Source organism: Rhipicephalus microplus, chromosome 4, assembly GCF_043290135.1.
Source record: "Rhipicephalus microplus isolate Deutch F79 chromosome 4, USDA_Rmic, whole genome shotgun sequence".
Classification (NCBI taxonomy): Eukaryota; Metazoa; Arthropoda; class Arachnida; order Ixodida; family Ixodidae; genus Rhipicephalus; species Rhipicephalus microplus.
Window position 1 is genome coordinate 123,617,477 of NC_134703.1, and position 15,333 is coordinate 123,632,809.

The 15,333-nt window shown below is 48.7% G+C and overlaps 1 protein-coding gene across 4 annotated transcripts in view; it reads right to left on the reverse strand.

Annotated features, from left to right (window-relative positions):
• Nucleotides 1–15,333, reverse strand: part of LOC119172342 (trypsin-1) — a 131,975-nt gene that overhangs the window by 60,952 nt on the left and 55,690 nt on the right. For 2 of the 4 annotated variants that reach the window (XM_037423398.2, XM_075893619.1), the window contains exon 1: nt 2,719–2,869. The exons of 1 other annotated variant lie outside the window; for it this stretch is intronic. Coding sequence is in view for 1 of the 3 variants with exons in the window: in XM_075893617.1 (XP_075749732.1) it covers nt 2,491–2,540 (50 nt within the window). In the remaining 2 variants the exon portion in view is untranslated. Of the gene's footprint in view, nt 1–2,490; nt 2,645–2,718; nt 2,870–15,333 lie in introns of those variants that run through there. One more of the 4 variants, XM_075893617.1, reaches the window with a different exon arrangement.

Consider the following 15,333-nt stretch of genomic DNA (forward strand, 5'->3'; position numbering starts at 1 on the left):
GCAGTTCTGCATCAAAACGGCCAAAAGAAACGAAGAAAATGCGTCAAAGCATAACTAACCTCCAATCATTGAATAATATAATGAAGCCCAAGTTTTCAACAACAGACCCTATTAGCACAAAGAAAGACTGGGGGTGCTCGATTCTAAGAGTTCTGGAGCAAAACAGCGCCGGGTTCTGTCTAGGTCCATTGCGTGGAGTGCAAGGAGAGGGCTCATGAAGACTACGTGGGGGCCCATGGAGTGAATTTCAGGTGTTAGCGGATACCACGCTTCTCAAAGGAATGACAAAAAATAGCCTAGCGCATGCAGGCCTACTAGCCTAAAATTTTAGGGGCAAGCTCTTTAGGGTCGAGCAATCTCCCCTGTTCGTCAGCGTGACACGCTTGGCACATACCCGCTCTAGAGTGGGTATGTGCCACAGGAGATGCGAGATGGCGGTACTTGTGTTGACAAGATGGACGCACCGACGGACCCACGGACGGACGGCTAGACAGACTAGCAGACGGACGGACGGATTGGCGCACGAATAAACGGACAGATGGATGGACGTACGCATGGATGGACGGGCGGATGGATGGTCGCGCGGACGAACGGAAAAAAGAATGAATAGACGCACAGGCTGAAGGCCGCTTCGCTCCACTCGTCATCATCAACTCCGTGATTATGCTGCGATTTTTCTTAACGCACAAAAACGACGCAAGAACAGCGTTCACGTGAATATCATTACCAAAGTTCTTCAATTTATATGTGGCGTGTAACGTCCCAGAACCACCATATGAATACCAGGGACGCCGTAGTGAAGGGCTCTGAATATTTTGGACCACCTGGGATTCTTTAACGTGCACTAAAATCTGAGCACACGGACCAACAGCATTTTCGCGTCCATCAAAAATGCAGCCACCGCAGCCGAGATTCAATCCCATGACCTGTGGGTCAGCAGCATTAGCCATTAGACCACCATGGCGGGGTTACCTGAATATATATATATATATATATATATATATATATATATATATATATATGGCACAAGGGGAACATCGTCATATAACTCATCCCCTGATGAAGGGAGGACCCCTCCCGAAACTGTTGGGAAATAAATATATTTATCCTTGTTGACAACGCTTCCGTTGTGCCAAATCCCATACCTTCACGAAGACTAACTGGCCCATTGAATTGTTACTCTCACTGTATATATATATATATATATATATATATATATATATATATATATATATATATATATATATATATATATATATATATATATATATATATATATATATATATATATATATATATATATATATATATATATATATATATATATATGATTCAAAAAAGAAATTCTGTGGGTCCGGTGCAAATATAGTGAAGAATAAAGGAGCACACTTACGAAAATTTGATAATTGTTTACTCTACGTTTCGGCCGTGGCACGGCCTTCGTCAGGATTCCTGACGAAGGCCGTGCCACGGCCGAAACGTAGAGTAAACAATTATCAAATTTTCGTAAGTGTGCTCCTTTATTCTTCACTATATATATATATATATATATATATATATATATATATATATAATATACATTGACTATTGGTACATGCGCTGCTACACGAGAACAATTAGTTTTGCATATTCTCCAATAAAGAAACATTCTGTGCAGCAATACACTGCCTGCTTGGACTAATCCTAGAAGCATGTTTTTTTACCTAATAAAGCCATAGTGGGCATCAAGCAGGTGTTCTTGCAGCAGTTACCGAATGACTGCTTAGAAAATGCTCTGAAAGGCCGCTCTTCTAGCTTTCGCTGTGACTGTACTGCGCCTTCCACGCAAAATTCTGCATTATTTTTTCACTCTGTCTCATTTTGCCCCATGCTGTGTCTAGTTTTGCCCCGCAGGTTGGGGCAAAATGAGACATCTAGTGCATTATATACTTATTTTTCAAACACCGTTTTGAACTGTAGCAACATGGTCATATTTGTGCAGACAATATGCCCTATACTCAAAGGAAAGTTTCTGCATTGACGTCTAATTGTGAAAAGTGAAATAAGTAATATTCACAATATTCAAAATTTTGTCGCATTTTACCCCACTCTACTCTAACAAAGGCTTGACAAACTGAGCAGTACGAATCCTATACTGTAATGTAAACACATGTTTGTAGCTGCATGATCAGGAGCCTTCACTTAGTTATATCATGTACGAGATAGCACTAACAGCAGGCGTAGAAACCAGGGATTTACAAGCCTAAGCTTATGCCGATAAGGAGGGCATCCCGAAGCATTTTTCGAAAGGTTAGTGGGGGTTCAACCGTACTTTATTTACGTTTTTGGTGCCTTTGTGTGCGTGCATGTAGATGCACACGTGCAAGAATAAAAAAAATTGCAAAGAAGCAGGTATGGACCCCCCCCCCCCCCCCCCCCGTCTCAGCCAACTCTGATGTTACCCACAGAAAATGTTTGCTCATGCCCATCGCTGTTTAAATTTGCACGCACCTTTTAGAAGTCTGCACACGGGCTGTAACGCTCCACGGAGCTTTCCACATTCTAGCTCCTTGAGAAGTCAACCATAGTCACTCACTTTTTTTTTTCATTTTTCTCCTTACCTCACCCTACTTTTCATTCACGCGCACCAGTTAACGCAACACTAGCCACTCATAACTAAATTCCTGACGCGCCGTGCGCACACGCAGCAAAGCACACCGTGCAACCGACGTTACTCACGTTATGCACGTATTGAGAACCCAGGTTGCTTGTGTGCGACGTGCTTCTCTCAAGTCGCGTCGCTCGCGCAGCGTGCAAAAGTAGCGGCCAGCCTCGAACACCGCTTTCACGCGGGGAGGCCCCTACAAGGGTCTCGCTTCGCTTATCGCAATCCGGCCCTAGAAAAAAAAGCGACGCGTCAAGTCATGAATAAGCGAAAGCGGTTACGCTGACTCCGCGGCCAGGTCTCCTTTATCAGTGCTGAATGTTCTGCCCAAACATTTTTTTTTCTTTCTTGTCCTTTCTTCCGCTGAGTGAGAATCGGCCTAGTTTACCTTTCACTTTTCTTCCTCGACAGACGCCTCGCGACCAGTCCTCCTGTCTCTTCCTTCGCTCTTGCCTCTGCGACGTTGTCTTTTATTCCACTTTTGAGTGTACGCATGCGTTTGAAATTTTTTTTTTTCGCCATGCACTTCCGAGCCTAGGAGTTCCGTACGATGGCCTATCGCTTCTGCGTTGTGTCTGCTCGATCTTTTATGCAGCGTTGACCCGTTAAATCGTGGTGGCTTTCACCCCCTCAAGTACACCGAGTCGTCTACGGCTCCTTTCGTCAGCTCTCGCTCGAAAGCTTCAACTGTTTTCTTTCACTTTTCGTTCTTTAGTTATTTTTAAGTTATCTTTTTAACGCCCCTTCGCCTAGTCTCAAATGTGGGACGAGAGAATGCGCGTGTTACGTGCCGTTACGTCGTTTCCTCGTGTGTAAACGCCACCGACTCCTTTGGAGCTGCCTTCTTTTGAGCGCGAATGTCGCAAGGGGGCAGAGGTGAGCGTTTGAGGAAAGCGTTTGTATCAAAGGCGACGCATGCAAAAGCGACTGGCTGGTGGATGGGCAAGCCGTCGCAGTGTCGTTCAGAAGTATTTGACTTGCAAGAAATGTGAAAGGCCTCTTGCGTCATAAGGTCATTCCTACACTCTGCGATGCTGACGTTTCAGTTTCACAGCGAAGGCCTTAAGTGTTCTCCTTCCCCGCCACGATGGTCTAGTGGCTAAGGTACTCGGCTGCTGACCCGCAGGTCGTGGGATCGAAACCCGGCTGCAGCGGCGGCATTTTCGATAGAGGCGAGAATGCTGTAGGCCCGTGTGCTCAGATCTGGGTGCACGTTAAAGAACCCTAGGTGGTCGAAATTTCCGGAGCCCTTCACTACGGCGTCACTCATAATCATATGGTTTCGGGACGTTAAACCCCGCATATGAATCATCAATAAATTAAGTGTTCTTTTGCGCAGCCTCTTCAGCATTCAAAGACCCACGTGAGCTGCGTCACTGATGATGTCAAGCTTTTACGTCACCATGTGCCGTCATCATGACACCATAAGTCTCCGAAATTTTAGGTGTCATTAGGACGTCATCATATGAACGTCACCGAGACGTCATCATCATGAGGACATCATCAAACGTCGCCAGGACTCCATCGGGACATCATCATCATCAGGACGTAATGATATTGTAGCGATGTTGGGGCACTCGGAGTATTACAGCAGACGTATTTAATAAGGGGGTGAACCTGTGCCCACAACTCGAACTGACTGCGGTCGTAGGACTGCGCGTCAGTCGAACACCAAGGATGTCGTTCAGCCGACTTCTTCCTCTCCGTGAGAAGTTCTGAGCGTGTGGCGCATACGAGCCGGGTCCAGCCAGGTCAGGTGCTCGTGCCTTCATCGTCTCTGCGGGGCACAACACGGCTAGCATGCGTGTCTTGTGCGCGCGGTAATGGGCGCGTTATTTGAATGCAGGCAAAATGTCGCGGCAATATAAACGTTATCAGGACGTCAACATATGACCACACATGACGACATCGTCATGTGACGTCACCGGTTGACAAGCCACTTCATCAATGTGAGACGATCCCAGAGGCAATGTAACACCAAGCCAACAGTGCTTGTTGTTCGGCTAGTTAGTTCATTACTTGAAAAAAAAAATCGTATGACGTAAACAAGCCCGGTGCCACTAAAAAAAGCTTCGGTGTATTCTACAGCCTGTTGGAGTGCCTCTTCTTCTCTGCCCTAACTGTTACCCGTGCAACAGACAGTGATGTCATCAGCGTAAAGGGTATGCATTGTAATTGTGAGAGCCTCTTGGAAAGCTCACAGAGAGCAATATTGAACAGAAGTGGTGAGACCACTGAACCCGGTGGCGTACCTTTGGAGCCAAGAACGAAAAGTTCTGATTTCAGATCTCTTATCTTAGTCATGGCCTTTCTGCTTTTGAGGAAAGAGCTGATGAATGCGTGGAATCTATGCCCCAAGCCAAAACTAGAAATGGAGTTGAGAATATGAGTACGGGAGAGATCGTCAAAAGCTTTCCCCAGGTCTAGTCCCAAGATTGCCCTGACATCTCTCATTTGAACGTCGATAATCCAGTGTCTTATCAGCTTCATGACATCCTGGGTCGTTAACGCCGTCAGAAGCCTATCATGTTGTACGGAAATAAACCATGGCCTTCAATGTGTTGAGTAATGCAGTTATTAATGACGTGTTCGGCCACTTATCCTATGCAGAATGTAAGCGATATGGGTCTTAGATTACAAAGGTTCAGTGGACGTCCCGGTTTAGGGATAAAGATGACTGACACCAGCTTCCACAATTCCGGGACGGTGGCCTGTCCCCATGCCTTGTTAATCTCGCCCCTGAGTATTTGTATAGAAGTATCATCCAGATTACACATAGTTTGATTTGAGATACCGTTTGGGCCTGGGACCCATTGACTATTTAGTTTCGTGAGGGCCTCCCTCAAGTCAGCCATGCTGGAAGGTTCGTCTAGGGACTCCACGTGCGGACCTTCGTAAGGGGAGTAGTCAACATCGCATGAGGGATTAAAGCTGGATAGTTTTTCGCGAGGCGTTAGAGAACTTTTTGTTTTCTGTCTTCTTGCTTGGCCATATAGAGGATTTGGTCTGTAGCACCCCTCTGGTTGAATTTCGAGCTCAATTCTTTTGACAGGTGCTTCAACAAGTTCTCCCTACCTCCTGTGCGCATATGGCCATCGGCCGAGTTCCACACTTCGTCCTATTGTTGTCTAGAGAGCGTGTGACAGTGTGGCCCGCACTGCGTGTACGCCTGGCTCCAACAAGGAGGCTCCACTTCATCTTCGAGAATACGGCCCGGCGTCGGCGTCAACAAGAAGCAGTAGATTGTTGCGTACGACGGACCGATCCCGCCGAAGCCACCACTGTTGCGAAAGACGGGGACGCCAACACGGTCCCGGAGGCGCCACTGCTTTCAACTCCGCCGGGAAGGTCACCAGCCGTTTGGTAGCGTATGTTTATCAGCTCGCGACTGCTTCTGCGCAGAGCTGATAAGACGAGCGGACGAGACGACGGTGAGTTAAACAAGGTTTATGTACAGCATATTTACAGAGGCGTTACAATTTCGGCACTGGGGCCGACAGAGACTCGAAGAGCCGAGCTCTCCTCTCTAACACATAGGTCAGTCTTTCGCCTAAGACCGCTGACTCACACACATGTCGGCACTCCGACACGGGGACTCCTCTCCTAGGACCTCCGATCGCGACGCGCCGCAGGGCTTCTTTTATTTACACCGGGTCCAACCAAAATGTCCAATCAGAAGCGCCGCTGGTCGTCAGGGCAGGTTCCGCCAATGGGGCCGCCGCGCCATGCGTCTGACCACCAGGCACGAGGAAGCCGGCTCGCTGTCACGTGCGCAGATGACTCAATGCACGTGGGCCAGGGAGGCGCCGCGCGTGTTCACTCCGTCGAGTTGATCGCGCCCGGCGGACTGCGGGCTGGCCTTGACCCAGATTGCCTTTTTCAGAGGCACGGACGTTTGACGAGGACTCGCTGGCATAACAGCACCCCCGCCGCCAGACAATGCACCGGAAAGACGAGCTGCTTCCACGGGGCTCGGATGTCAGGTGCGCTCGTTCGCCAGGTCCCTCCAGGTTCGCCTCCAGGGCCATAGGGAGAATACAGCTCCAAACTGTTCCGGGAACACATCCCATTTTTGACGACGGATCCCAGCTCCACTGGCTTGTCGCCACAACTTGTCGACCAGCTTCACTCGTCTCTTCTGACCCTCTTCGGTTTCAGCACTTGTCGATGGTTCTGCAACTTGCTAAGAACGGTTCGACAACCGACAACACACGACACAAGCAAGTGCCCTCGGTCACCCGACAGAACACCAGACAAAGTATAGTACAACATATACCTATCTACGTGTCTATCGGAATTTTGTTCCCTCTACATCAAGAGGCACATGTGGGACACAAGACTCTTAAAATGACAACTCGATTTTTTTTTCCCACGTACAACAACGTAACGAATTAGAATACCACAAAGTTGGCCCCTTGAGATCACTCTGAACGAGAGCGCTCAGCCCAGGTCGTGATGAGGTCAAAATTTTGCCCCGAATCGCCAGCCAGAAACCGAAAGGTTGAGAAGGTACTAACTAAACGCACTGCTCAATGCACCTGCATTAACGTTTACCTTTCTTTTTTTTTTAGCGAACGTCAAAGTTGCGCTGTGGAGCAACATGCTCCACCTCAGTAACCGGCCACTTTTAGGCGACGATACCTATGCGGCACCAAGAGCGGCTCACACTTGCGACGTTGCACAGGGGAACAACGATACGGCTTGCTACAGATTGACTCCTCACCGCTTAGCTCGATATCGTGTTCGATCACCGTCGTGTCTCCGGGACGGTCCGACAACACATACCCAAACTCGGAAACAATCTTTCTCAGGCCCTCTTTCTCAGGTCCTCCGTAACTTAAGCTAGGCTCTAGGTTCAGCTGTTCCCAGATTACTTTCGATCTCCTTTCGATTACCTCACTAGAACTAAAAATTTCTGCTTCCTCTTCCTCTGAAGCACTTAAGAGTAAATTTACGACTGTTTTCAAGTTACTGTGATAAATTTTGTTCGGCCGCCTTCCTAATTTCTCTTCACAATTGGTATCAGAAAGCTTCGATACTACTTTTGCAGGCCCTTCCCAATCAACCTCAAGCTTGTTCCTTTTGGACGGCTGCAGCAGCATTACCTGATTATCAACTTCAAAAGCACGCTTCTTCACCGATTTCTCGTAGTGCTCCTTCGACAGCACTTTTGCCGCGTTTTTCTGGCTTTCCACTAGCGCTTCAATTTGGCTTTCCACTGGCGCTTCAATCGAGAGATCCTCACGCTGCTCTCGAATGAGCGTCTCTCGATCAACTCTCGGCAGCTCGCTCCAACTTTCCGTTACAGGCAAGAGCGTTGCAGCCCTCTCGCTCTGATTCAATGGCGCCATGTCGTCTCCCCCAACGCATACCGCGCCGGCCGCTTCCGCGACGGGCCGCTCGCGTGACTGCTCACATGACTCACGCGGAAAATTTCCTCTCTGAGGTTCCGTCGACCCGCCGACAAGGTCACCTGAGCGTTCACCGCATTGAACCAGATCAAGCTCCTGCGAAAGCTTTCGCGCTTGCGATCGCGTGAGGGCCATGCACGCTAAGTTGGGGAAGAACGATTTGCCCTGCTCTTTGAGAAGCTGCTCCGAGTTGTTGGAGAAAAGATAAGAAAAACGATCATTTAGCGCGGCAGACACAGCCGCTTCGGTGCGAAGCTCACCGAACGGGCCTTTAATGACAACCGTGGCGATTGGTAAGCGCACACTCTGCTCCTCTGCGACTTGCCTGATCCACGCGCATTCTCCTGTGAAGTCATCCGGAGACACCAATGAAGGATGGACAACGTCCATGGTTGCCGCTGAGTCTCTAAGTGCTCGGCACGTTTTCTTATTCACCCTAATTTCTTGGAGATACGGCTCCAACAACCGCATGTTTTTTTCTGATTCTCGGATCGTTGCGAAGGCAAACTTTTCCTGACAGTTTCTCGCGATGTGCCCTTCCTTTTTACAGTTGTAGCAGATTAGCGGCTTCCGTTTGTTTTCCGATTCAAATGCCTGTGTGGTAGAAACCTCACTCGATTTCTCCGCTTCTTCTTGCCCTTCCCCTACACTGTCCTTAGTAAGAGATGGGTCCTTTTTGAAATTACGGTGCGGAACGGGTTTCCGTTGATCAGGTTTCCTTGAAAAGCCCTCTTTTCTCTCATCTTTTTCAACGCGCACTGCCCTGCTATGCAACTTTCGGCGAGTATAATACTCCTCAGCTAACTCAGCTGCCTTATTTAACTGTACTTCCCCAAGTCTGTCCTGCAGCCAAAGTTTAACATCCTCCTCGATGCAGCGGTAGAATTGCTCCAATGCAACGCATTCCACCACTTTATCGCGGTCGTCATAAACACCTTCGCCCTTGAGCCATTCAATTAAATCGGCTTTAAGACGAAACGCGAAGTCAACGTGTGACTCATTCCCCTTTTCAGCATACCGGAACCTTTGCCTGAAAGCCTCGGGTGACAACTTATAACGTCTCAAGAGCACTTCCTTAACCTCGTCATAGCTCTCAAACGCTTCCCTAGACAAGCAAGTTATCGCGTCGGACACTTCGCCGGGAAGAAGAGCTAGCAGGTTCCGCGCCCAAAGAGGCCGCTCCAAAGCGTTTCGCTCACAGACGTGTTCAAACTTGACGAGATACTTGGCCATGTCCTCGCCTACTACGAACGGTGGCAGTTGGTCCCGAATTCTAAAACCGCTGACCTGAATCGTCGGAGAAGCTACGCTAGGCGCCTGCGAACACTGTAGGATTGCCAATTCTAGTCGTTTCAACTCTAGGCGCTCTTGTCTCTCGGCCTCCTCGCGACGTTCGCGCCTTTCAGCTTCTTCACGTTCGCGAGCTTCGCGCCTTTCAGCTTCTTCGCGAGCTTCGCGCCTTTCAGCCTCCTCACGTTCGCGAGCTTCTACTTCTCGCCTTTCAGCCTCCTCACGGCGTGCTTTAATATCCACCCAGGCCTCATCGACCTCCTCAGCCGACACTCCCTCATCCTTCATGATCTCAAGGATCGCTTGCTTTCGTTTCGCACGGCCCAAAGTAATGCCGAGTTCCTCACAAATTTCGATGAGTTCCTTCACTTTAAGGTTCTCCATCGTTCACACTAGCCTCTTGCTGTTTGCCCCTGTTAACAATTTACTTGCCGTACCCACTATAAGTCAACTAGCAAGACGCGCAAGCAATTTTTCACTCTCCCGTGTTTACCCCCTCCGCATTAACTTTGGTTTCAAAGCACTTCGACTTTGCTTGAAACGATCAAAGCTCACTCTAATGCTTCACACAGCCCTTCTCTAAACTACTACAACCTGAGCTAGAGTAATCTGGTGAACTGAGGGGAAAACATCAGGCACTCACCGCATCGATGTCGCTGACGCCGGCCGATCCCACCGCTGCCACCACTGTTGCGTACGACGGACCGATCCCGCCGAAGCCACCACTGTTGCGAAAGACGGGGACGCCAACACGGTCCCGGAGGCGCCACTGCTTTCAACTCCGCCGGGAAGGTCACCAGCCGTTTGGTAGCGTATGTTTATCAGCTCGCGACTGCTTCTGCGCAGAGCTGATAAGACGAGCGGACGAGACGACGGTGAGTTAAACAAGGTTTATGTACAGCATATTTACAGAGGCGTTACAATTTCGGCACTGGGGCCGACAGAGACTCGAAGAGCCGAGCTCTCCTCTCTAACACATAGGTCAGTCTTTCGCCTAAGACCGCTGACTCACACACATGTCGGCACTCCGACACGGGGACTCCTCTCCTAGGACCTCCGATCGCGACGCGCCGCAGGGCTTCTTTTATTTACACCGGGTCCAACCAAAATGTCCAATCAGAAGCGCCGCTGGTCGTCAGGGCAGGTTCCGCCAATGGGGCCGCCGCGCCATGCGTCAGACCACCAGGCACGAGGAAGCCGGCTCGCTGTCACGTGCGCAGATGACTCAATGCACGTGGGCCAGGGAGGCGCCGCGCGTGTTCACTCCGTCGAGTTGATCGCGCCCGGCGGACTGCGGGCTGGCCTTGACCCAGATTGCCTTTTTCAGAGGCACGGACGTTTGACGAGGACTCGCTGGCATAACAAGATGCAACAAGCGTAAAATATGTCCGTCAGAGGCGTCCAGCGTCGGTGTCAACACGAAACAGTAGATGCTTCAAGAGTGAAATGTGTCCGTCAGTCCCAAAATGTGTGTCCATCGGCTGGCCCCAGAATGGTGGCGCACAAGAAAGTTTTGCTGAATTTGGCGGAAGCTGGCAACATCGTGTCCGACTGCCCACTGATTTTGGCTCAGTTTTTAAACGCACCTTTTGAGGTGTCTCCACTCTAAAACAGGCGCTCATGTAGGCTCCCTGGAGGAGCTGGCAACGTTACGGCACCTGGCGGAGCGGATATCAACCCCGTGCTCATTTCTACGTGGCCTCTAAGATTCGCTTCTTCAGCTGAATGACGAAACACATACTCAACCAAAGGAGTACACCAGTGCCTTCCACGAACGCCGACACAAGAGTGCTTGCCGCCATCAAGCACCCAAATCACGAAGGGTCAACTCAAGAATTTTTTTCTGAACGCATGTTGCGTTTTCTAGTTTCACGTCTGATACGCAGGTCAGACGTTCTTCACGAGGAATGGCTTACTGTTGTCTCATAGTAAAGTAGGTGTAATTTGTTAACATTTTATTGTAAACAGGCCTTTTCGACGTCTTACAGCGTACAGAATATTACTTTCTCATAGCAGAGTTGATACTCCGAGTCGACTTTATTTTTCAAACCACTCATGCTAATCCTGGGCTGTTGCGATACAGTTATGTCAATTGTCACGTTATAACACCAATTATACAGCGCTCATGTGCTTGTATGTTTCTCAATCATGGGTGTTATGTGACACTGTATTAGAGTTTTGGTACCTATTGGTACCTGTTGATATCCTGTGAGTACGGACATTTGCATACAAACTTGTTATATAGTTGTATAAGACGCTCCCTACTTCATGCGTGCCACTCTATTGCTGATTTGGCAACTTCACAGTGCCTCACTGTTCATGGCATCTTACGTTGAAATGAATTTCCTTCCAAAGTGGTTCAAATGAGACCTTATATATGCAGCTGTCCAAAAAAACATCACTGTGCTGCAAATCATGACCCTTCTTTTCTAAGCGCAGTATCTCTTAACAGGGCATAAATGGTGCTTTAGGTCGTCTAAATTTGTTTCAATACTAATTTGTTGGACTTTACTGACCAAAACCCCAGTAATATTGATATACATTTCAGCGGAAGGCTCCGGCATACTTTTGAGCACCTTATTAATGTTAATACGGCCTAACATAATTACAACGGTGTTCTTGCATTTAGCTCCATCATAGTGCGCCTAGCGAGACAGGGAATCGAACTCGCGTCTTTGAGCTTAGCAGTGCGGCACGTTACCATCGTACAGCTACCATGCGCAGTCGGCGTCTGCAATCGTTTCAGAACGCAGATACCCGTATATTGCATAATTTATATGTGCGGTGTATTTCTAGCTTTGTGTTTTGGCACAGCTTACAGAGCTTTCATGGAAGTGCACTAGAGTACTCGACTAAGTCCACACTTTTACTAAATACTCTGAGCTATCTGCCCGGGTGTACTATAGGGACAACTATACGTAGCTCTTCCATAGTAGTCTGCACAGCTCGCTAATTAGTTCTGAACGAAATTTCAGTGGACAGCAAACATCGCTGAATGCGTACTCTCATCGCTCCTTCTGGGACAACTTACCGTTTTATTGTATTAGAGTGCTCACGATACTTTGAATCAAGCGTTCTTTTGTTTAGGATTCTCGTGGAAGAACATGCGTGTTGCACCCTGTGCCTTCACGTGGACCATTCACTGTTACCAATGCTCAATAAACTTCCCTGTCTACTTGCAGCTTTCCATCAAAGAAGCTTGCCGTCTTTTACAGATGTAATTCTCGCGACGGAAATGGCGTGAGCCAATTCCTAATGGCGGCCTAAATGAAACAGATGCGTGCAACGTATTTAGCGTTTTAACCTGCAACATAACCGAAGAACAGCATGCGAATGAACCAAAAACCAACTATAACATGAACTGTAATATATTAGAACTTTATATCAGTTGAGGTGCTTTGTTGACCATGCAAAAATCTGGCATAATGATGACCGATTTACAAACAGGACGTGGGGTCGGTGCTTGAATTGTCTGAAAGAATTGTCAGTATTTTGTAAAGGCTCGCTAAGCGCTACACAGTTAGGGGAGACATTGTACTAGCGCCTCCACTGCTTCCATTAGTTTAATCGGCACTGAGCCATTGCTTATCCTAGCGCCCTAGCGTATAGCACTGCTTCGACGAGCTCAAAAGCATTGAACGATTTAAAGTAATTACGTATTTTCAAAGTTTTTAGCTATACGTGCCTCGCAGATGACGCTGTGTAATATGACGTAACAACACTGCTTCGTAATCGCTTCCATCGGTTCCGCTTGCCGGGTCTGCTCCTGCGAGGCAAAAGGTCTGTGAAAGGAGTTCCAGAATCGCAACTCTGCACGTGGGCACCGAGATGCGCGCCATGCCACCCACGTGTTTTCAACCAACCACCACAGGACGGCGCTGGTTGCGCTGGCTGTGTTGATCTTTTTCAGAGTCGCCAATTGCGTTGGCAGATTTCAAGTGTTCTACAAGAGCCGCGGCAATCAGCACGCCATGAGGCACGCTGCTCGACTTTAATACCAGAGTCCTTCAATACTTTTTGAAGGACTTTGGTAATACCCTTTCTCTGTGTGCTTCTCTGTGGCGCGGCTGTCTAGGACGACTGCGAACTGCACCGCTAGCGAACAGTGCCATACAATGGCTATGCCCTCAGAGATGACACACATATAGCACTTGTGGGACCGGAGTAGCTTGTCAGGCACGTAGCATCAGTGGCACTGTGTGACGGGGTCAATACAAAGGCCTTTCACTATCATCTCCCGATGGCCCTGCGCGTCAATTACTCGTGCGGCAGACATGCCTCTTACACGCGCACACTGATATTCCTTTTCTGTACAGGTGCTGAACCCCCGTGCACGCTGGACAGAGAAAGCGAAATGAATGCTTTCGTCACAGCGTATTTCTAGATCGCTATCTGCAACGCGAGGAACGAGGAAGCAGACACTGCCGAACGTTGAGCTTGCGGCCGGCCGTGGTAATGTGGCCCTCACTATGGCGTCGATGCGGCGAGAGCGTTGTGACTCATCACGCTGCATGCGATTTGCCGATCAAACTGGGCGAGTCATTTTGTTCCACACGGAAGTATAGCTCTGTACCTGGACCAAGGAGACCATGCCCCGATCGGAAGTGCAATAATTATCAATGTATGAACACCGAGTGAAGCTCTTATTTGTAGTCCAATCAATTGTGGTGAAGCTCTTACTTCCGGTTTTACGAATATTCAGAAAAAGTCTTGTAAAAGATGAAGCTGGTACGAAATTGATAGTTCTCTGTTCAAATCAAGGAGGAAGGGAGGAAGCAACAAAAGGGAGAAGGCAGGGAGGTTAACCAGAAAGACATCCGGTTGGCTACCCTACACTTGGGGATTAGGGAAGGGGACAAGAAAGACGAGAAAGAGGGAAGAGAGGAACACACCAAGTCTACGACGTACAAGACTGCCCGAGCTCGACCCTTCACTACAACTCCGGCCTCCACCCAGCCTACATCGACGTGCAGCTTCGCTTCTCTATCGCATTTGGCTGGGAGTTGCTTCCACGAAAGCTTATACCACGTTAATCAGAATTACTGACAGTGCGGCGTGCAATGTTTGTGGCACCGACGAAAATATCGAACACCTGCTGTGCCATTGTCCTCGATTTGCCTCAGATAGACAAGTACTTGCCAACGCAATGCGGCGACTGGATGATTGGCCTCTTTCTGTGCAGCTGCTATTACAGCAACGTCCACATGCCTCGGCAGCCCACAAGGCAGTGAAAGCCCTGCTGTGTTTCCTGGGAAAGACAGGCTTGTGTGAACGCCTCTGACATGCGGTAGAGTTCTACACGCTGCAGTGAAATTACTGTCAGTCTCTCCCCCACCTTTTTTTTTCTTCTCCCTCTTTTCTCTCTTTCTCTTTGTTCAAGTCAAAAGCTACATTAGATACATGTGATATCGGAGCGTAACCTTACCTAGGATTCTGGTCCATTAATTGTCAGGAAATTTAGCGAAAATTAGTCGAATTACCTAATTGAAAGAGCAACCAGTTTTCTTGTCAGCAGCTGGAATCGTTGTGGCGCGTGGTCGAGCAGAACTTGATCATGATCTTCTTCGTGGCCTCTCAGATTCGCTTCGGCTGCGCGACGTAACACAAACCCAAGACGCACGAACGCCGACATGCGAGCACCACTACCTAAAGGCCTGACCGCAAGTACGCGTTGCAGCGCGTCAGAGCATGGCTTGTAGACTCGGCACTGCGTTGACACACCAAGTGTTAAGACACTGCAAAGCGTACGTATAGTCATACCTCAAGTCAAGGATTGGGTTTGCCTCTGTTTACGGTGTACGTTTCTGAATAACCACTGTAGTGTTGACTATAAGGCACGCCGCAAAGGGAGGATCCGGAAATTTAGAGATTTGTGGTGTTTTTTAACGTGCACTGACATTTCGCCTCCATTGAAATGCTATCGCTGCGGAGAGAATTGAACCCATGACTTTCTGATCAGCAGCTCAGCACCGCTACCGCGACAACATC